The following is a 21,837-nucleotide window of genomic DNA, read 5'->3' as shown; positions in this document are numbered from 1 at the left end:
ATTCGATGGTCCACCTAACGTTTATATGAGACTTTCAACTAAATCATAGGGTCTCTATCAATGGATGAAATCATAAAAGCCACCGATCTGTCTCCATGACAACTGAGCAAACACCATCTGCTGACTGTTGAAAGCTATTAGAAGGAGTTGGAGTTCGGATTTTTTTTTTTCTTTTTTCTTTGTCAAAACACATTGTTTCTCAAGTTTACTGCATTTAATTTAATTTGGTATAAAAGTTTTATATGAGCAATATAAATTGAATCCACAGTCACAGTATGTATAATTGTATAGTGTCACGCAGAGTTGACACAATAATTGACTTATAATATTTAGGTATAAATTAGCCAGACAGGGATATTTGCATTTCTCAAATGAATACTTGACAAATTACGGTACTTCATCAGATTGATCACATAGAAATTTAATTCAATCCAAAGCTCAATGTGTCATTATATTCTCCAACCTTAATTTAAAAGATATAAGATTTTTTTTTTTTTAAATTCTGCCTACCTTGTATTATTCAAGGCTTCCAAATGCATCCAATATGGCATCTTCAAGTGAGGATATTACTTATTCTCTGTACACTGTTCCCGAGTACATTTCCATGTGACAGCAGACTCTACAGTTGCTGTCATTTACTGTAAATAGCTTGGAGCATATCAGTTCTACCACACATTGATTTCTGTCAGTCTCTCACCATGAAGCTGCGCACTTTGTTTTTCTGCATTTCTGCATGGAAAATGTCAGCAACTGGCCTGTGTCAACTCAATGAAGTACTTCCATGGTAACATGTTTTCCTGTTTGAATTTAATCAAACATGAGCCACCCTTTTTCAGCCAGGGATGTGTTTTGGCTGTGAAGGGGATGCAGTGTTTTTGGCTCTGATCTGTAGTTGCTCCAATGAATGCCATCAGATATTCACAGTGCCATCTCTGATGTCGCAGCTTTCCATCCTCCTTGCCAGTTTTGTCAGTTCTGACACAGAGAAATAGACTTGTGCTTTTGGGTTCCTGACAAATTACAGCAATACAATCTACAGTGTTTGAATAATTTAACACCGCACCGCTTGGGGGGGAATCTGGGAAAAAAAAAACACACACCAAACTAACCCCTTCTCTCAGCAGAAGGTATCATCTGTCTGTCCTCTGGGATTTTGTAATCTTGTATCTTTCTGTATCTCTGCAAGTAAGGAGCATGTTTTGGTATCACAGAGGCTGCCGGGTGTCTCCAAGGGAAACTCAGGTACCTGAACACCTCATGTCTTTCCCTATGGGTCAGGGTCAGAGGGCAGGATGGGCTGGAAAGATAGTTGATCTACAGAGGGAAGGTTTATTCCGCACAGCTCTTTAATAGAGACCAGAGGGAGAGGAGGAGCAGCAGAAGCTGGTAGAGCTGTAGTACAGTGGCGCTGTTTCGCATCGAGCCTCCCTCTCCTCTCCTAATGAGCATTCTATTAGCAGCTAGGGGACGGATTTAGGCAGTTAGGCATACGGAGAAGGCTGGCTAACAATGCAAGTGGTTAGCTAAACAGCTGTTCTTTCTCTGCTGCCACCTCCCATCCTCGGCTAATGAAGCCCTCACCGATGAGCAGGAGTCCCGGGACATGCCGCAGAACAGCCACAGATACCCAGACAGGGAATCTCAATGCCTCACAATCCTCATAAAAAAAAGTCTGCGTGGAGGACAGCTTCACCGATAGGACAAATAAGGCTCCAATTTGATAGTGGCTCTAAGGGGAACCCTAAGAATAGCACATTGAGCTAGCTCAGACATTTTTATGAGCACTCCGTGCTGCTCTGTGTTTGGAAAGTAAACACTCCTTTGCATTGTTCTTCCGAATGGAAAATGGCAGACGCTATGGTGCATTTCATAATGGATAATAAACAGATCACCGTGATGATTTTTGTGAAATGTTGCATTGTTACATTTCATTATGCTCTACAGTGTGAGTAGTGTTCACAGTGGTGGGCATCGATCAAGATTAGCGGCGTGCCATATGGGTTTGTCAACATCTGAAATACTGCAGAGGATGCACGCTCTCCAAACAGCCTTCACTTCAACAAGGAGAAATGTTTCCGAAGTGATGCCTATTTTTCATATTATAAAAATATAATGTGACGTTATGCTTGGCTAGCAAAACACACTATTTGTTTTACTTAAACATTGAGTCTGTCAAAGGCTTGATTATCCGCAGAAGACCGGGGTCACCTTCAAATGATACACGGGTTAAGATTTACTTCACAGGTACTCTTTATTCCTTTGTTGAACAGTCACTTTAGCTGTCAAGTCGACAGCGTGCTTCAAAATGAAGGGCTGCTCTGAATGATGGGTCTGCATCAAAGCTTGGGCAGGAGGTGTCAAAAAGAACTCTACACTTAGAATTTGTAGCAATTAGCCAGGTGTGCTCACTGTAGGTGTGAAAATAGAAGCTTTGAATTCTCTACAATTTCTTTTCTGTTCTTTCTTTACAACAGCTACTTCTGCCGCTGTGTTGAATATCAAACTGCTCATCATGAACAGCTTTGAGGACAAACACCTTTGTTGTTGTTCTGGAAGAGGATCCTTGGAACAGCCTACTTAGAAATGGCCCAAAAGCCTTTGGAGGAGAGTACTATCAATGGCGCCGTAACCAAGTGCTTGAGGCAATCGAGTGCAGCCATGGCCTTCAGCACCAGCAAAGACCATCACGCTCCTCAGAGCTGCAGAGAAGCGCCACCTGCGACCTAAAGCAAAGTCTTCCCATCACTGCCACCAACTGGCAGCTGGAAGTGGACCTGGGCAAGCACTGGAAGTTGCCAGCCAGGATCAGACCAACACAGCCAGACACCAAGCAATGGATCCTGCAGGAACTCAAAGTGGTCTGTGAGGAGCACATGGATGAAGCCAATGAGCAGCGAGACAGGCGAACTCGCCATGAACCTGTGAAGGTGGGCTACCAAGCATTTGAAGGGGGTTCACTAAGCAAAGAGCGTCCGCTGCTGGGCGTCACCAGAGACGCACAGTAGGAGGCCATCAGATCCGCTAGTGAAGCTGAGGAACAGCTGCTAAGTGGCTTCAGATCAAGAGGGTAGATCTGTGGGACAATGATGCTGGAGGGTAAGCAGAGGTCGACTGGGCGAAGGTGTCTGATGTTGAAAGACCCAAAACACCCAGTGGCCGCAGGTTACAACACTGATGATGCATTTATGTGTATCTGGAGGATGTATCCATCATCATGCTACCTCATGGATATTGTAGGAGTTACACCGAGAGTTTTATTTTACTCCTACACTCCTGTTCTTGCCTTTTTATTTAACAAACTAGAGCGTCACTAGTTTCACCTCATTGCTCATTCCTCAGCACTTCCAGCCTTCCAGCTATTCAGGGGGCATAATCAAGAGTCAAGGCAAAACCTTTTGTCTAGTTTCTTTATTGCTGTGTAAACAGTTATCGTTCTGTTTTGTCCTGAAAAACACCCTAATGAAACCTTCCCAAAGGTTTGAAACATCAAAACCTCTACTTGGGGACCAGTGCACATTGTGTATGAGAGAAAGTGGTGCAGGTTTATTATCAAAATAGCCGGTAATTCAGGGAAATTATTCTGGAGATCAATAGCTGTTTTTGGAATAAACTAAACTCCAACTAAAGTAACTGTCTCTGCACATCCTGTATTTTCCTTATAATTTAAAAAATGCATAATTTGTTTCTGGAAGGTATTTCGAAAATGATGATATTTTGGACTGATGAAATACTATTTTATTATTCAAATAGCAGCATCTACATGTTTTAAAACACTCTGTGTGCTCTACAAACTAAAATTCTGAGGCAAGTATTCTGGTAAAACTATGATTTTTTTCAATCTTTTTTGAAAAATGCTTACAAAATGTTTACAATGTGTACATTTTCGAGTTTAGAACGTAAACTCCCACAACTGTGCTCAAACCCACACGACTCCTACTCAAAATTTAAGGATGCAACTTCAGTGTTCTCAAAAATCTACAACCCTGGTGCCTCCAGATCGCATTCAGTTCATATCAAAGTCAGAATGTTTCAAACTCTACACATGAGGGCCTTAAGGTGACCCAGTAGGGCTTTTTTCTCTCCAGGATTTTTTCTTTTTTTTTTTTTTACATTATAGCTCTAGCGTTAGCCACTGTGGTCTACTCTAGTTAATCCTGTAACTGTTGGGTATGCTTGGGATGTTTCTTTGCAGGGAAATGGTAGTCCACAAATCAGCATACAAAGCTGTAACCCCAGAGCTGCATATGTTTTTCTATCTCATCCTGCCTGGGCTAAAAAGACGTGAATGATTTATTGTCATGTTATTAGATAGTCTTATTGATGTTTCTGAGGAACTTGTATTCACACTCTGTACATGTTCATGGCTAACAGAAAAAGGAAAAAGGGAAAAGAAAACGCACATACACAAAGAGACACACACATCCATCCCTCAACATTACACACTCGCGAGTTACACAGGCTTACTAAAGGCTTACTTAATATAAATACGCCTCAATGCCACGAATTCATATATTTAGGACTGTTATAGTAAAGGGTATAAAAATACTACCATATCAAGCCGTACTCCATTTTGAAGTCATTTGTCTGCAGCAAGAGAGGATTAATGTGGAGCGTGGATATGGAAGTAATAGGTGTCATAGGTGCTATATGTATGTTTGCTTCATGTAAAAGCCATTGCCTGCAGCTGAAGTAATGGTGTAACATGTAGATACTATTTCCAATTAAATTAGTTTTCTTGTTTAACCCTCTGACCTCCGAGGCGGTTTCTGGGAGTTTTTTTTTTTTTTTTGCTCCTTACACATTTTTACTCAATATAAATCCTGTACTTCTATGAAAATAGCACAACCATAGCTAGAAGTAGAGAGAACTCAGAAATATTATTTGTGCAGTATAATACAATAATAACAATGTAAATGATTAAAAAAAAAACAAGCAAACAAAAAACTGGGATCAACATGTATCCTTCAACATTTTTTTTAGTTCCCACAGGTGGAAAAAATGGTACCACTACACCATAGACATTGTCTTGCTCATATGTTTAATTATTTTAACTTAATAACGTCACAGTTGCATCAAAGAGCACAGAATTTATTGTTCTTCAAAGAATGTGGTTAATTCAAACAGTCACATTTTTAAATGAGGAATGCAGAATTAAGTGATTTCGATGAAATATCAGGATTTTCAGTTTAGATTTTGTTACGAGCATAGATGAGTAATTCAAAAAGTAGAAAATCTATTTAGAGTTTCTAGTTATGATAAACTGTTCCATTTTGACATTTTCTTAAGGCAATATGTCTGTCAAACCCACTGCCGTGTATTGGCATTCAAACGGTGAAAGGTTTTTATTTTAAAGTCTGCAGCAGCTAACCCAGTCTCAGTCCAATATGAAAACTGTAACTTGATGTAGAATTTCCGATCCAGAAGACGGAAATTTCCTTCAAGTTGTGAAATAGCACATTGGCAGTATTGTTCAGTTGCATTCGATTTGGTGAGTCACTCTCTTTTACCACTGAAAAGAATCTATAGCTTATGTTACCTCTCTAAGCTAAAAATCTATTACAGCCTTACAGGCCTGAGAGCTAAAGATTTAGTCTTTTTGTCAGGTTGCACAATGTTGGCCCTTTATAGTAGAGGTTTCTGCTTGTCAGCATGTTTGCTGAAGTTCCTCTCATTGGGGATTTCATTGTGCTCAGACTATGCAAATTTCACAGCCAGGGCTAATGCATTTGCACTGCCCAAAATTGAACAACTTGGTAGGCAGGCTGCAGCTGGTGACGTGCAGTCGCAAGCTGCACATTCACATGCGCGCACACACTAGACAGTTAAAGCGTGCACTTACAGTGAATCATGTTAGAGACAGGAATCCACACGTATACATGAATACCATCCTCAGTATCACTCTGTGATAGGCTCTCAACAAGGAAATCCCACGAGCTTGGCCCTACTGCAAAGTAATTGGACTGATGTTTTTCCTATGCAACGCCTCTTATCACACATTGAAAAAACAATTTTCCCTCCAAATCATCCTGTCTGTAAGCACAGTCTGGAGCAAGCGGGCTCTGTGTAAACAGAATGATGCATATATTCCTGGATGCCTATAATCATGCAGTAAGCAAGTATTTTTCCTCTTTGTGTAGATGAAGTGGTTGCAGCAGAATGGAGTCACAACAAAGTCATACATTTCCTATTTCAAAATAATTTTGAAGTTTCAAAAACACGTGCGTATACAAATCACATGTTATGCAAACCGGTGAAATTGACGAGGAATGCAATGGTGCTTTCAAGCATGGTGTGCCTTCAAAGCAGCTCCACAGTATCCATCTGTTATTCATGCAGAGACATTGAGCGTTTTTTTTGTTTTTTTTTTTCTCAGCTGAGATAAACAGATGTACGGACACCGAAGTACTGACCTAGCTAGCCGTAGAGGTGAGCTGTCAGCAACAACAAGCAAACACGGAGTGCTCGTGGTCATCACTAAAGGGGAAAGTTCAGCTAATTACACTGTAATTGTTCATCTGGCAGACAAACATGGAAACAACAGTCTATTTAACAACACAGCTAGCCAGCCTTGTTGCCTGGTGCGGAATGCCTAATGGGGACCCACTGCAATCACGGGTAAAGAAAAAAAGAGAAATAAAAGAGAAAAACATTTTAAAAGCAGCGAAGAAGGGAACAGAAATGAAAGAAGATCAAACAAGAGAGAACAGAGAGTGCAAAAGAAAGGATGGATGGACATAATGAAATGTGAAAATAGCGTAAGGGAAGCTAGTGAGTGGTGGCAGAAATTGGGCCAATGTGTGTGGAACAACAGGGAATAAAGGGAGGGTGAGGGAGATAGAGAGAGCTGGAGAAGGTGTGAGAGGAGGAGGGAGGTCAGCAGAGATGTGGAGATGGGCGGAGGAGGAGGGGGAGAAATGAGCCCCCAGTGCTCAGCTGTCAGTGCTTCCTCTGCAGGTGGGGCAGGAGGAGTGCCAAGTCCCTCTCTCCCACTCACACAGACACCCATGCATCGCTCTATAATGGATGCTTTACACTGGTGCCAGAGAAAGACTGAGGCAGAGAGAGGGAGACATGGTGAGAAGACGAAAGAGAGACATGGGGGAGGGTGGGTTGTAGAGAGAGAAAGAAACTGCTATGAAAAACAGGGAAAAGGAGCTGTGGAAGAATGCCTCAGAGATTAAGGGCGCGCTGGAGATGCGTGTACAAGGAAGTGAATGGACGGACGGACAGACAGACAGACAGAAACCTCCATCAAGTCATTAGACCAATCAAGAGAGGAAACAGACGAGACAGTCTGGGAGCAATATGATGCAGCCATTGGTTTAATTGATCTAAAGCCTAACAGGATCAAAGACAGCCGGGGCACAGACAGGAGCTGCAGCCGCTGTTCCTTCCTCCGCGCGACTGTCACTGACCATTAGGAGGTGTGTGTGAATGCGCCCTTGACAATGATTTATCAAGAACGATTCATTGATGGCATCTACCTGAACTAATGACTCGCCGGCATCTTCGCTGGGGATTGCGGGTCATCAACAGATGACATATTCTGTAGTCACCTCGTTCATCAGCTGCGATTAGATTCCAAAAGCAATCTCAGCGATACATCACCAGATGGGTCTCATTGTATTGTCTTGGAGAATATTGCTCAGACAGCCCATGTGTGCCACATGTCGCTCAAGCTGCCGAAGCCCATTCGTACAGTTGTGGCTCTGGGGCTACAGGTATATGCAATGCTCTGAGCTATTACCTTGGTTGATGGAGGCATGGATTTACTAAAGTACTCAATTATCCCCTGCTTCTTTCTCTGACCTGCTGCTCGTCTCTTTAACACCTATAACTCCATGCTTTATAGGCTCAACTACCTGCTGCAAGCAGAGACAGACTGATGCCTGGAGTACTTGAATAAACTGCCTTCACTGTTTTAGGGCCATTTGTCAATTCTTCATTCCACTGCTCTCCTCTGGCTGGAGATAGGTAAAGCTGCCTCTCTGATGGACAGTCCAACTGGTTATTATTTTCTAGAGTGTTAACCTCATACTGGCTTTCTGACCTCCGAGGCTTCATCTTTACCCTAATAACACCCCTCCCACCTCCCATCACTCTGCAAGGCCTTCCCTTTTGTCATCTTGCTCGGAACAACTTTGGCTTCATTTCTTCTTTGTAACACTGAGTATAGTGAAGAGAAAAAACCCATTTGCCGACTAAATGAGGCCATTTCCAGTTTCTTTCAAGTTCAAAAGAGAGTAATACCTTTTAGTCGGTGGGTAATCCTCCATCTTTGTTTTGTGAAAACTAAGCAATTTTGCTCCGCTACACAAAGTCGAAGACACTGTCGTTCAAAGAGTGACTCAAAAAAACGCCACATAGGCCACTTGTTAAAAGCAGTTTGCTTTTTCCACACAATGAAGGCCACAGTATATGGCAGACAACAAAGCCGAGTAGTCAGCGTAAATAAATACAAGCATTCTTGCTCTGCGGAGATGGCATCCCCCTGGTTTAATTATCGCTCTTGTCAATCGAGGTGGAAGAATACGGCACCTGACAAGGCGCGTCCCCATTCTCTCATCTCTTATAGGCCTTTTTCACACCCTGAGATGCACAGACACCCTTCAGCAAACAGGCAAATCAAACCTCGAGATAGAGGCATTCTGTTGCCCCAAACACCCAGGTAACTTTACAGTGTCGAGTTGCTGAATGCCTTTGACACCTTAGAAATGGGGTCTATTCAACTTCGACAATTGTCCCTGGTTTTTCTCAAGCACAAGGCATTTGCACAACAATGGCAGCTGCATCGTGTATGAATAACATCCCAGGGATGTGGTTATGCAGCTATCTTTTCCAGTGACTCCAATTCATATTCCCGTTTTTTGCAAGGTGCCTTTATTTGGTGCTTAAACCCGACAGGCGATGGATGCTTGAGCACATAGAAATGAAGTTGACACCGATGTAAGGATGCAGTGCACCTCCAGATCTGTATGGTCAGAGCTCAGTATGGGGACATTATGGAGTTCAGGCCTGTAGGCTACTCCACATGGAGAAATTCCCATGGGTCTCTTTTTTAGAAAGGAAGCCTACACGTGTTATTTTCAAAGGTCACAGCCAGATGCAACATTACAGTTAAAGTAGTGATGTAATGTAACACTCACACACACACTCTTCATACGGCCCGCTGGCCTCCTCCTTCCCTCTCTAAGATGGAGCAATTTGAAGCAACATTTATATTAGCCTTAGATTCCGTGTCATATCTCAATATACATCAGTGAGCGAGTGTACGAGCTTTCAAGGCTCAACACATCCTTGCAATTCCCGGCAGCCGTAGCCGTGTTTGTGTTCTTTACTCAGAGGACAACTACAAGCCTGCATGTACATGGTAAATGGTTGTCAGAGCAGAGGTTAGGTCCTCATGGCAACACAGGCTTTGAATCCCATAACAGCAGCAGGATTGACAGAGGTAGATTGATTTGAGGTGCAATAAACGATGCTGTCAGTCTCATTTCCTTCCCCTATAGGTCGGTGAGTTAAATACATGCCAGAAGCAGCGCATTTGGCCTGATTTGTGCTTTGAAATTACAGAAGGGCCAACATAGGACCTTGCGGGGAGGTCTGTTCCATAACCCTCTTCTAGGTAAGTAGTTTTGAAATCAATAACACGGATAACATATGTCAAAATATGAATAATTTCAAGCAGAAATAGTAATAATTTTAAAAACCATAAAAATAATGCATCCATCCAAGTCAGGTGTACTATACAGAGTCTGTCTGATGAAAGCTTGTTGGCTTCATCAAAACATCACTATGAACATTATGCACCATGCTTTAAACACTACGCATAATGCTCACACCAGCATGCATTAAAATAAATGGAAATATATACGAATTTACAGCAAATATTTCTTCATAGTTTTACACACTGAACATAGCACATACAGTACCTGAAACAACAGAACAAAATCTGTCTACCATTATCACTTTTTTGCTATTTTCCCCAAAATAATGGGATGATAGACAGAATACAACATAAAATGTAGAAAAAAACATCAATGGAACACGTCATGTGACATTAGTCCTCATCTCACCACAGTGAAATAAAAAGTCGAACAAAGTATCACAAGTGTATTTATCACTTACCCTAATAATTGTAAAGTGCGGTTCTAAGTTTCTGGGGTATATTAAACGGTTACGGTTTCAATTATGAGAGGACTGCTGCATTCATCTGAGACGTGTGTGACATTTTAGTTTGAGTTATTATTTCTATTTGTCAGTCATTCTGACTTCTGATGATTCACTGGGTGTACGTACTTCACAATGCTATTTCAAAAAAGGACATGGCATCTCATTGCAATCATTACATCACGCTCAAGTCGCTCTAATAGGAGCCCTCGTATCTCACCCAATCAGACGAAGGCAGCAATACATCAACTCCCGTGACTTCCAAACACATCCTTTCTGAGTCGACATGAATCACAATTTCTAAATCAGGTAGTTCGCAATGAAAAACGGCCGTTAATAAAGTTCACATTTAAAATCCTCAATTTCTACACATACTGTGATGCATTTCATCACTTATTCACCTGCTCGGCTAATTTTCCCACAAAATGAATTCAAGCACTTCCCCTCCCACTGTCCTGTTACTACTCATGGTTCAAGCGGTTTCAGTGTTTGCTGGGGGGTGTCTTGCATTAAAAAGTCTCGGTACTCCTTGCACTGCTGTAATAAAACCCAAGTATTTAACATGCACATTTATGGTCTTCAATAACCCAGAAGTCTTAATAAAAATGAAAGCTGACATTGGCATGAAGGATCCTCCACACTAGCTGTCTTTAATGTCCAAGACATTCCATTAAAAGGGGAGCACTTCCTTAGAAGCGGAGCTTTTATCCTGATTGCTTACAGGAAGAGAGGGGAGAAAAAAAAGAAACCAAACGACCTTCAGCGCCTCTACAACTCGCCAGTCCCTCATGTGTGCTTTGTGAATAGACATATGTGTGCAGAACAGGACACACACTGATGCAGGCACATGTGCAGTAAGTTTTGAATGGAGAAGCAAACGTGTCGACTCTGTTATATGCATGCATTCGGAGATGTATGTACAAATACACATCTGAGTCATTGGCTACTTGATATTCTGTTCATGCACAGAGAAGCCATCTCACTTTTTAAATCGTAATGATTATTAGGAGATAGGGAAAAAGCCAAATCTGCATGTTCAATTAGTGCGTGTGCGATGCCAGATAGATAATACATGGGACCGGCTAATGTCCTTGCTTCTGAGCTTCTTTAGCCGTTTTCTTTTTGAAGCTGGAGAAAAAGAAGATGGGGACAGAGATTTCCCTCAGTGGGAACACAACTGTTGAGCTACATTTAATAAGCTGGTCAAAAACACTCTCCTGCCGAGAGAGACTGCGCTTTTAATGACCATTCTGCTTCCAAAGTCTCAGATGTGCAGCTAGATTGCTTGCCACATCGCAGACGAAGAAGCCATCTTATTAATAGTAACGCACCACACATGCTGCCGACTGGGGAGCACAAACCCAGAGAGAGAGAATCGCAGAGAGACACACTGGCACATGGAGGGAGAAAAAAAAAAAAGCGTGTGTCCCTTGCATGCTTTTACGGTCTGTGAAGGCAGAGAGACAGATGGGTGCAGTAAGGAGGAGATTAGATGGAGGAGGCAGGGCAGGGACCAGGGTCTGAAAAATCAAGCCCTCACGAAAGGACGTCCAGGCCAACCTCCACACAGGCCAGAAGGGGGAGGCTTTGTGATGGATGTACCCTGTGACTGGAGCCCTCGGCACGCCCACATGGAGACGCCACCAAGGCCAGGCCAGAGGAGCAGGCAATCAAAGAGAAAGGCCGTAGGGGTAGAATGATATAGGAGGATTCAGCTTATTAAATAAGCTTCAGGAGGAGCATGGAGCATCTGAAATAAGTTGTCACTCTGCCACCAACAGGCATAAAAAGAGTCCCTGTTAGATGGAAAGTCTATGCACTGCAGGCAGTGATGACAGACTGTGTACAGTAAGAGTGGGAATACTGTCATTAAATACACCGACACACCAGGGAGCTCCAGAACAGTGTGTCATCGTTGATTTACTTTTTCTTTTTTTTTTCTTTTTTTTTACCTGGGCCTCGTTATACTGCATCTGAGCATAAGGTGAAGGAAAATGTGAGTGTGCGTGTGAGCATGGGCATGTAGGCATGAGAATTTTATCCTATATTATCATATCCTACCGTCGTCTGCTCCAGCATTCGAATACGTCACATTCAATATGACACCACTACCTGTATTTCTACTGATAGTGACTGAAGTTTTATTTGTAAGCAAATTGGAATAAAAAGTCCAGAGGAACCATGATACATTGTTTACAATCTTGTTTCCTGACTTAATTTCCATTCAGAGTGCAAAGTAGGAAACTCAATATAAGACGCTCTTCCTGAGATGCAACAGTCTGCTAACGCGGAATAGGAAATCATTACACAAATCCATTACTAGGGGGCACCTGAAACCAGGTGTGCTCATGACACAGTGTATAATTCATTTGATTATAGATTTTTACTTCAATTTTCACCGCTATGCAGATCCAGACACTTTGATTCTCTTTTTGTTTATTGCGTTGTCCTGGCAACAGGAGCATCCTACCAGTTTTCGCTTCACCAGTTAGGACTATAGGAGAGGAGGGGTAGTGTACAGTGGAAGCTGTGAAAGCAGGTGCAAAAAGACATTTCTTCACTTGGATTTCCTGTCACATCCTGCAGCCCACTCCAGTCCTAAACTTTATATAATTACAACAATCTGTGCTCTGAGAGAGTCTGTGTGAAATCTGATTGCCATTGGTAACATTCGCAGCAAGAGTCCTGGCGTGATAGAAGGCTTCCTGTTTCAATTTCCTAGGATCCCTCAAGTTTCACTGGCTCTTTTTTTTTTTTTTTATCCCATCAGTGGGGCATACATTTCCATTCAGGGGAAAAAACAGACCCGGTAATATCCAATTTACTGGGAGGCAGAGGAGATGGTTTCACTGGCAGTATAATAACATGCTACATGGAGCGTAGCATTATGGAGTATGAATAAAAAAGGCATTTATGGTAAAAATTCAATCCAAAAGCAGTCATCATTCATCGGAGGAAATCAAGGCAATTAGTAACACTTTAATGCAAATTGGAGAACGCAAAACGCATCACAAATCCTTGGCACTGTAATGGGGACAAAATAAGAGCAGCTCAAATGACCTCTTTCAAATGCACATCGGTCCACTAATCAAAAATCCAAGAACAGAGATTTTACTGGTGACAAAAAAAACAAATAGACTGTGCATGAGTGTGTGGCGACTGGGGGTGTACCACTTCATAGCTTCGTGACCACAACAAGGCCTTTATCTACTTCAAGAGTGATTTTTTTTTTTCATGTACTGTACTGGCATGTAATGCACAGTAACCATTCCTAACCATGTGTGTCCAAAGCAGCAGGTTTGTGGCCTGTTAACATGTTCGCAAATAGCCTAAATGAGCGCGGCTTAACATAAAGATCTCTCATATGGAAAATTAGCACCGCATGACATGATATAATGTAAAAAAACCAAACCAAAACAAAGCACAGCTACACAGTAACACCTCAGTATCCTTATAGCCTGTCATGTACACAACACTGCTGTCAATTAAATGCAAGAAAACAGGCAGCCTTTAAATGGATGGATAACTATGTGACTAATAATTTCGGGCAGAAGATGATGCAGTGACCATTTGGCTCTGGAAGGGTGCACGTGGAGGCTGACATTCATTGATTGAGCCCAAAGCTGCAGTTCATTCATATGAGCCAAAGCACTTCTTCCAAGAACCTACCTATAGACAGTCAGGCTCCATCTTAATTCAGCAATGCATTAGAGGAGCATGAGTATGAAGGATGTTTATTGCATGTCCAAGTCAAGCGCGCATGCTGCATTTAGTATTGAAGACATGGCCAGCATTGGCAGTAAATCATCATGAAGTAGCATTAAGGTAGCCAGCAGATAAACAACACCGCTAAGAGAGAGGACGGTGTAAGCGTGTGTGTCATTTAACAAGACTGTACCGAAACCACCAGGAAAAAGCTCACCCTGATACACCATGTCCTTTTTTATCTCGCTCACAGACACATTATATCAACTTGTTTATTTCTGACATAAAGAGGGATACTAGCAAGCCAGCAGAGAATGTCAAAAACCCACATGTGGCTTCAAATCTGCCGTGGAGTTGCAATTCTAGAGGGATTGAAAATCACAGTCATTTAAATGCAAACACCTGCTTCTTAAAACATTCGTTATGCTACACAGTACAGTAGAATACATTACTCTATAACTCGCTACCTGCATCGCCAGTTTCTAATATCAAGCAGTCTACACGCCAGCAGGCATGAGCCCCACAGCTTGTAGCCCCCCAACCCCCTTCCGTCCTCCGTGGTTTACTGTACCTTCAGAGTGGTGGGAGAGGGTGAGCAGGCTGACGCAGGAAGCTCCAATCCCAGAACCGAACACAGTGATGCGGTTGGAATCTCCTCCGAAGAAGCCGATGTTCTCGCTGATCCACCTTAAAGCCTGAATCTGGTCCAGCAGCCCGTAGTTCCCTTTAGCAGCCTGGTCACCTGTGCTGAGGAATCCTGCAACACCACAATGATGAGAAGTTAAAAACTGGAAGAGTCGGTCAAACGAGTCACAGTTATAGTAAACAGAAAACTAGTCACAGAAGGTTGTGACTAATTCAGAAGGACTATCACGGCAGGTGATAGCAGCAGTGGAATCATGACTTATTAGATGACACGGCTGTTGGTAAAATCGGAGCACATGCGATCTCATGTCATCTGCACCTTATGGGGAATCAATGGCACGTCTCCCCGGGTGAGCACCCATCATCAGATATATTGAACAGCCTTGATGAAAACCTTGAGAATCTATGACAACTCTGTGGACACGGAGAGAAAAAGGTGCGATAATAAGATTTATAATCATTTTGACGCTGCAAAATCCTTCGTATGGACCGCAACCTCATTATAAATCCCATCAGAGTCACCATCTTCCTGTGACGTAGCGGATCACGATCCTCCGCAGCGCCAAACGCTTTCAGTCGAAACATTCAAAACAGACACCAGTCGTGTGCATTCTCCTCCACGTCTGTGTAATCTGCTGTATGAGGTATGAGTTGAACAGTGAGTCTCTCTTGGGTACATCAGAGCTCATGTTAACACACCACCCTTTCCCTGCTGCTCTCCAGGGCCTAAGCCCTGCTGAATGATGGGTAATCGAGAGTCGCGGGAGAAGATCAAAGGCAAGCAATCCCTGAAGTCCTCGCAGTGGACTCAATGTCCATCAAACCCCTGAACATGCATGCAAGGTGACAGCTCGGAGACATGTGTGGAAACCAACACCCCGTTCTCTTTAGCGGCAACATTTCACAGGCAATAAATGTGTTGGTGGTGAATGTTTGCGAGCCTGCAGTGATGGTCCTCAAGCATCCCAGCATTGTTCCTAACATCTATTTCATGGTCTATGCCTCCATGTAATGATGAGCTCTCTGTTTTCAAAGTCTCAAGGGGGAGAGGGAGCAGTTTTGATATCAGCAATGCAAAAATAATTTGAAAAAAAAGATCAAATCTGTGTGTTTTAACTCAGGTCAGCACAATAATGTTAACCTTAGATAAGCACAGATTAGATAGCAGCTTGCTCTGGGGTTTCTTAACTGTTGGTGGTACATGGTGTATGTGCAAAAAAAAAAAGGGCCCATGTCTGCCAATACCTATCATCTCCGTTTGTGTGAACGCGGGCGCAACCTCGTGGCCCACCTCCGACAGGCAGACCCGCCTTGCCCTGAGGGCCCGTTGGCAGAACCAAAGAGGGTGGGCAGGGCAAAGGCCAGGCCTGATCATCGATAGGAGAGAGGCGGTGGCACAGGAAGCAAAGCAGGAGACAAATGGATCAACAGATGGTCTCCTTCAGATGCATCCCTGAGGATGACAGAGCAGCAGGGCACATGCAGAGAGCGAGCGAAAGAGACAGGCAGAGGAACAGAGACAGACAGAGAGAAGAGAAAGGAGGGCTCCATCTGAAGAGCTTTTTCCTTTTTCTGTTTCTCGCGCAGCTCCTCCTCGCTTTCCGTCATAACTAAAGGACAACAGCTTTTACAACCATCTCCAGGGTGCATGGAACAGAGCGAGAGAGAGGAGAGACGCGACGCTCCCAGAATAACCCTCATTTGCAAAATGGTTCACACTTCACCAAGTGTACGAGTTAGGAAATGTCAGGGGACTGGCATGTAAAAAAGGGATTCTGTACGACTGTTAGGCTAATTGAAAAGATACTGTAAACATTATCTATCTGGCATTGTAATATGAAGCATTACTAAATGACAGCATGTAAATCATTAGAGTTGGATCTTCAGCAGGTATAATAACATACGGCTCAATGCTATAGTCTTTGGTGGCGTTTTGTTTGGCCGTGCTGAGTCCTCTGCATCTATAAATGAACCTGGTCATTAAAATGTAGAGGTGGAATCCAATAGCTTAGACAACAAGACACGCTGCAGGCGCCATTCAAAAATACATCTAATATGGCTCCTGGTTATGTTTTAATTGGAAAGGTGACAGAAAGTATTTTCTTTGGAAAGCAATTAAGATAGCAAAGTAATTGTTTTTATGCATGGCTATTTCTATTTTTACATTTATAGCAGTCTTTTCATCTTGTGCTCTCGAGGTGTTGTTTTCTTTATGTCACCTCGGCATAGGAGGTGAGCACCTGAGCATCACCTCCATACACAAAATAGATGCCGACTCACTCTGATTACTTAATGCGTCGTATAGCTGCACTTTGTTTCTGATTATCAAAAATTTTTTGCTTTAGTCACCGGGGACTGGGTTATAGATTTCCGGATTTGGCAGATGATCGCTGTCTGATCAGCACTGCGTGGGCTTTGGCTGCACATGAACCATGATGTACAGTGCACTATCTGTTCACAGCTCACACCTACACAGGACTTTGGGATTCTGGGCTGAAACTCGGTGCTTCTGAACTCGTCGGTCAGGCCGGCAACGTGCTCGACTGAACTACTCAGCCTGACGTTCGTTTGAAATGTTTAATTCACACTAGGTGCTTTACAATGAGCATTTAATTATAAACTGTAATCACATAATATCCATCTTGGTTAGCTGCTTGAATTCAAATCAATATGCAAATTTTCTTTTAAATGATCTGACCAATTAACTTTGGCACAAACAGTATACACAATTACAGTGGAGTTAATTCCACAAACATAAAACAATCATTAAACAGTAAATAGTTGAAGCTGATCTGATACTTTGAAAGTAAAGTGCAAACAAATTAATTTAGACTAATTTAATTTTCCCTGTGACATTATTAATCTTGCCTGTTGTGAGTTCCGTAACAAACTACGGATTCAATTTCACTTCAGCCTCCGTAACTGAGGCAAAGCCCACACCTTATGCCTACAGGTTGAATATAAATGTCATATGACTTATCTAACGCTTTTAGAAAAAAGAAAAAAAAAAGAAAAAGAGAGAGAGACATTGTTTTGTATATCAAGCTCAAGAGGTTCAGCGAGAAGTGTTTGCTTTGACGAAGGAAATAGACACATCAAGGAAGGGAAAAATGCCCTGAAGCTGAACCATACTGGAGAAAAGAAATAATGTAACAGATCTTTATTTGAGTCAACCTTCATAAATCATGTATGCCAAATCTAAAATGTATTTAAAAACATCTGTTAAGAGAAACTGGTTATATAAGCATCACTTGCGAAAGGTCACGTCAAAGAAAAACTTTTCAAATTGTCTCAGTGGTTGGAACAAAGATTTCCAAATACGGACTCTAACCTGTCTACACATGTCAGCCGGATTAGACGCCACATTTGCATGAGGGAATCTAATTCACCACAAACAAGCCATATGAGGTAATAACAGTGATTGGGTGCTCTTTCTCTGCATGTTAGAGCTGTAATTTATACTGACTGATTACATGATGTGTGTTTGTATCATGTCTCTTCTCTGACAGTGACGTGGTGAGACTTCAGCTGTATGAAGAACTGGAATTTTCTCCGCGTGGCAGGACAAAGACACAGATTCAGTCCTGATCTCAGCCGGAGTGGCAGCGGCGACTGCGGTCTGGTCACCATCGGGTCAGGTCGCACCTGTCTCCTTACATCGTCCTTCCCCGGACAAAACACTGAGTGTACGCTGTGCGGCTCTCCCTGCGAGGAACATTTGCTTCCCTCATCACCTTAACATGACCAGAGGTTCGGTTAATATATAAAAGCATGACAGCATCCCCTCTCTTGTTTAGTTTGAGCCTCAGCTGGATGCAGTGCACGATAAACCCGCTGATATTCACAGACCTGTTGATCACCAGTCGAACCCAGCAGAGAGTTTTCTCTTTTTTTCCCCCCTAAAAAAAACAAAAGCCAGAGCGTGATGCCACATAATGCATTTCGCGGCTTGATCAAATTTTATCAATACGCGTGTGCCACTATCTCAGTCTAAACTGAGTGTCTGCATTTCCCCCCTGAGTCGAAGCAGTGATTTCCTTTAGCCACGCTTCTCAGCATTGATATTGCTCTATTGATTATGATTTAAATGTCTGTTTCCTATACGGCGAGCCATAACTCACGGGTGTAGCGGAAAGAGGTGATGATAATGATCGCTCTGACCCCAGACATCTCTCTTAGCCTGGTCTCCCAGATAATGGAATGTGTGTAAACTAATGGCGGAGGGCGAGAAGGGGGCGAGGAGGGGTGAGGAGGAGGGCAAAAGCTTGTTATTGAGCTGAAGAGTGAAGCTTACATAGGGACAGATGGAGGGAACAGATAGGGAAAAAAGAGGGAAAGAGAAGTAGGACGAGGGGAAGGAGGATGGGAATAACAACAGTGACGTAACAGAGGGGACGTTTTTTTGGCTTTCTGTTGAATTAATTCTCGCTTTTACTTCGCCCTTTCCCTGTTTCTTTCTCCCACTCATCCTCTCTCTCTTTAGGGGTGCCGGTTAACAAGGCCGTCTGTGTCCAAACTCTCCTTTGGTACCACCCCTCCCGCCCTGGTCTCCCTCTTGCCCTCTCCCTCTATCTCTTCTCCCCCCCTTCTCTTTTCTGGGGAAATAAAGGCCCACACAGTCACAGCCTTGACAGCCCCCACTAAGAATTCCCCACTACAAAAGAGCTCCAACTTCCCCCCAGCCAGGCCGGGGTTGAATGGGAGCCTCTGGGGTGTGGATGAGAAGCAGAGGATGGAAGAGGCCACCCTCCACACAGCCACATAAAGGGCCTGTGTGTCAGGCTCACGATGAGCAAGGGACATACCCAGCGGTCCATCCTCCGCCCAGAGAGCCATTCCCATAAGATTTTTTTTATCCTGTTTTTTTGGAAGGTTTTGGATTTCAGCACACTGAAAAGTCTCCAAAAAAAAAAGAGGAAGGCTGGGTGAAGGGAATGGGGCGTGGGCCTGAATGAAGGTGACTGCCACTTGGATCAGCGTACGGCTCCTGTTTACAGCCCAGTAGCATGGCTGGAGCGCAGTCTGATCTGAGAGCAGCGGGGCGAGAGAGATAGAGAAACAGGGAGGGAGAGAGAAAGAGAGAAGTGCAGGCAAGCACAAGAAAGCCTCTTTATGGCAGCCTGAACACAGAAGGCCATTTACCCAACACCACATCCTTGTTTCCGGTGGAAGAGAAAATAAAGACTTGGAGGGAGGGGGGAAAGCACATACTTTTCTGACTGTCACCCTTACAAATTACGAGTTTCATAATAATGAATATAGCCTGATAGCAGAATCAAACTCCACAACGGTTGAAAAAGAATTTATGTATGAGTCCTCAATTCCTGCCGGCTTCATCACCAATCAATAATTAAAGAAAATATCAGACGGCCTCAAATGGCAACAAAGTCATCTGCTGTTTCAGGGACCTGCCCCTCGACACCGGTCGAGTTCAAACTGAATGATGATGCACTCGCTAAGCTGCAGGTCTTTGCTGAAAATGTGAACACGCCAGTGACTACCGCAAACCTGCATGCCTCGGCTTATTATTGGTCTCAGCTGCTCGCAGATAGACGTGCGCGGCGGCTACGGTGCTGTGCAGAGAAAGGCGGCCGGATGACGCTGAAGACAAGGCATTATGTATACGGTCCCGCTGTATACAGACTGAGAGACTGAGCCACTCACACGGAAAATGTGGTTTGTGTGCAACAAAGCAGTGAAAAAAACAAAACAAAACAAAAAAAACAACAAAATGTCAAGAGGGAAAATCTGTGCCGCACAAACACCAAAGCTCATCTGACACATAACTGAGCCCCTAAAACCCAGATCTCTTACAGACAGACAAGGGCCTGTTATGGCAGGCAGGGATAAAAAACAGATACTGTAAGTCAGAGCTGCTGGTGCACGTGGCAGCTGCTGGTTGTCCAGCATGTGACTTCAGGGCAGCTTAATCTGATTGTGCGATGTGTCCCGGTGGTCAGACGACACTATTCAAGGGCTCTGCTGAACAGCAGCCCTGGCAGCAACTACAAATGAGCAGTTTGCATATGTATGACCCCTGGCATGTGAGCGCCACTCAATCAATCACACATCGACTATAGCTGCTGTCTGCTTTCGGTTATGCTGCTCTCCTTTGCGTCTCCCTTTTGCTGGATCTCTCTGTCATGTTTCCTGTCTTCCTCTGCTCGCAGTGTCTTCTCTCTGTTCTCCATATATGCCTTTGTCTTTTTTTTTTTTTTTTTTTTCCATCCCCCCCCCTCCCTCCTTCCTATCACCTGCTCTCTTCTCGGTATCTCTCAGCATCTTTCTTCTCACATAATAGCATGGACAGAGGATTCTCAAAAGACAGTGAAATGCTTTTTCATGAAGGGGAGCTTTGCATCTCACAGCTGGTGCGGAGGCGGGCCTGCATGCTTCCACAGGGGGAGAGGGAGAGGCTGGTGTTTGAGAGTCGCAACTGTGAGGTTAAGCAGCACTTTGGTTCCACTTGGAGGAACATGCATCGTAGGGAGATATTTCATGAGCAATAATTTGCCTTTGCTAAAGTCTGATATTTAAGAAATATATATTCGCGCACGCACTGTAAAATCACAACCCTTTGTTCAAAAAGAGCACATCTTGAGGGTGCTCTGCCTCACTTTTTAGCCCCCGTGGCTGAACAAGTTCAAAGGCATGGTGCAAAACATGACATCAAGCCCGGGTGATGTAATTTGAGGGCGTGGTGAGAAAGTTTAGCACCATCCAGCTCTGGGAGGACGGGGCAGTGTGCAGTGATGCGCTGTGATTCCACGGCAGAGATCAGAGCCCAGCTTATCAAAGCACATCAGTGGAGCAGTGTAGGAGAGAAAGGTCATCATTTAGAGGATCTTCAAAGCCCAACTCCTCTCCTCTCCTCCTCAGGTTGGAGTAGCTCTGATAGCTGACCATAATGAGCTTAGCTGTGGTTGACCCTTCCACAGGAGAACTTGTGAAATAAGCCCAGACAACCCATCCTGCAGCTTTATATTCCCGGTACTGTAAATCCTGTCTTCTTATATTTGTTCATTTCTAAAATGCTGCCAGCTTCAGTTGTAAATCTAAGGCAGCAAATTAATTGAACATCTGTTTTCCTGAGGTTTAGCGCTGTGGTGTGTACTGTATGAGTGATTTTTTATTTGTCTTCGGATGGGTATAATATTTTTGGCTACAAAAGCCAGTGCTGCTGCCAGTGAGGTTGTGTTCAGATTTGGAACTGGAACTGGCTCCAAGTTTACGAGAGGCAATGATTTGCTCAGAAACGTACTTTTTTGATTCTGCTTACCATAGACTGACAGAAGTTTGGACTTGCTTTGCTTTTTC

The 21,837-nt window shown here is 43.4% G+C and overlaps 1 protein-coding gene across 3 annotated transcripts in view; it reads right to left on the bottom strand.

The window, feature by feature from the left end:
• nlgn3a (neuroligin 3a) overlaps positions 1-21,837 on the bottom strand; it is a 100,119-nt gene that overhangs the window by 28,005 nt on the left and 50,277 nt on the right. For all 3 annotated transcript variants that reach the window (XM_008301942.1, XM_008301943.1, XM_008301944.1), the window contains one exon: positions 14,447-14,632. In XM_008301942.1, coding sequence (XP_008300164.1) covers positions 14,447-14,632 — 186 coding nt within the window. The remainder of the gene's footprint in view (positions 1-14,446; positions 14,633-21,837) is intronic.

This window comes from Stegastes partitus, unplaced genomic scaffold, assembly GCF_000690725.1.
Source record: "Stegastes partitus isolate 25-593 unplaced genomic scaffold, Stegastes_partitus-1.0.2 Scaffold1735, whole genome shotgun sequence".
Taxonomy (NCBI): Eukaryota; Metazoa; Chordata; class Actinopteri; family Pomacentridae; genus Stegastes; species Stegastes partitus.
Note: the sequence above shows the minus strand (reverse complement) of the source record. Positions and strands in the feature narration are given on the sequence as shown.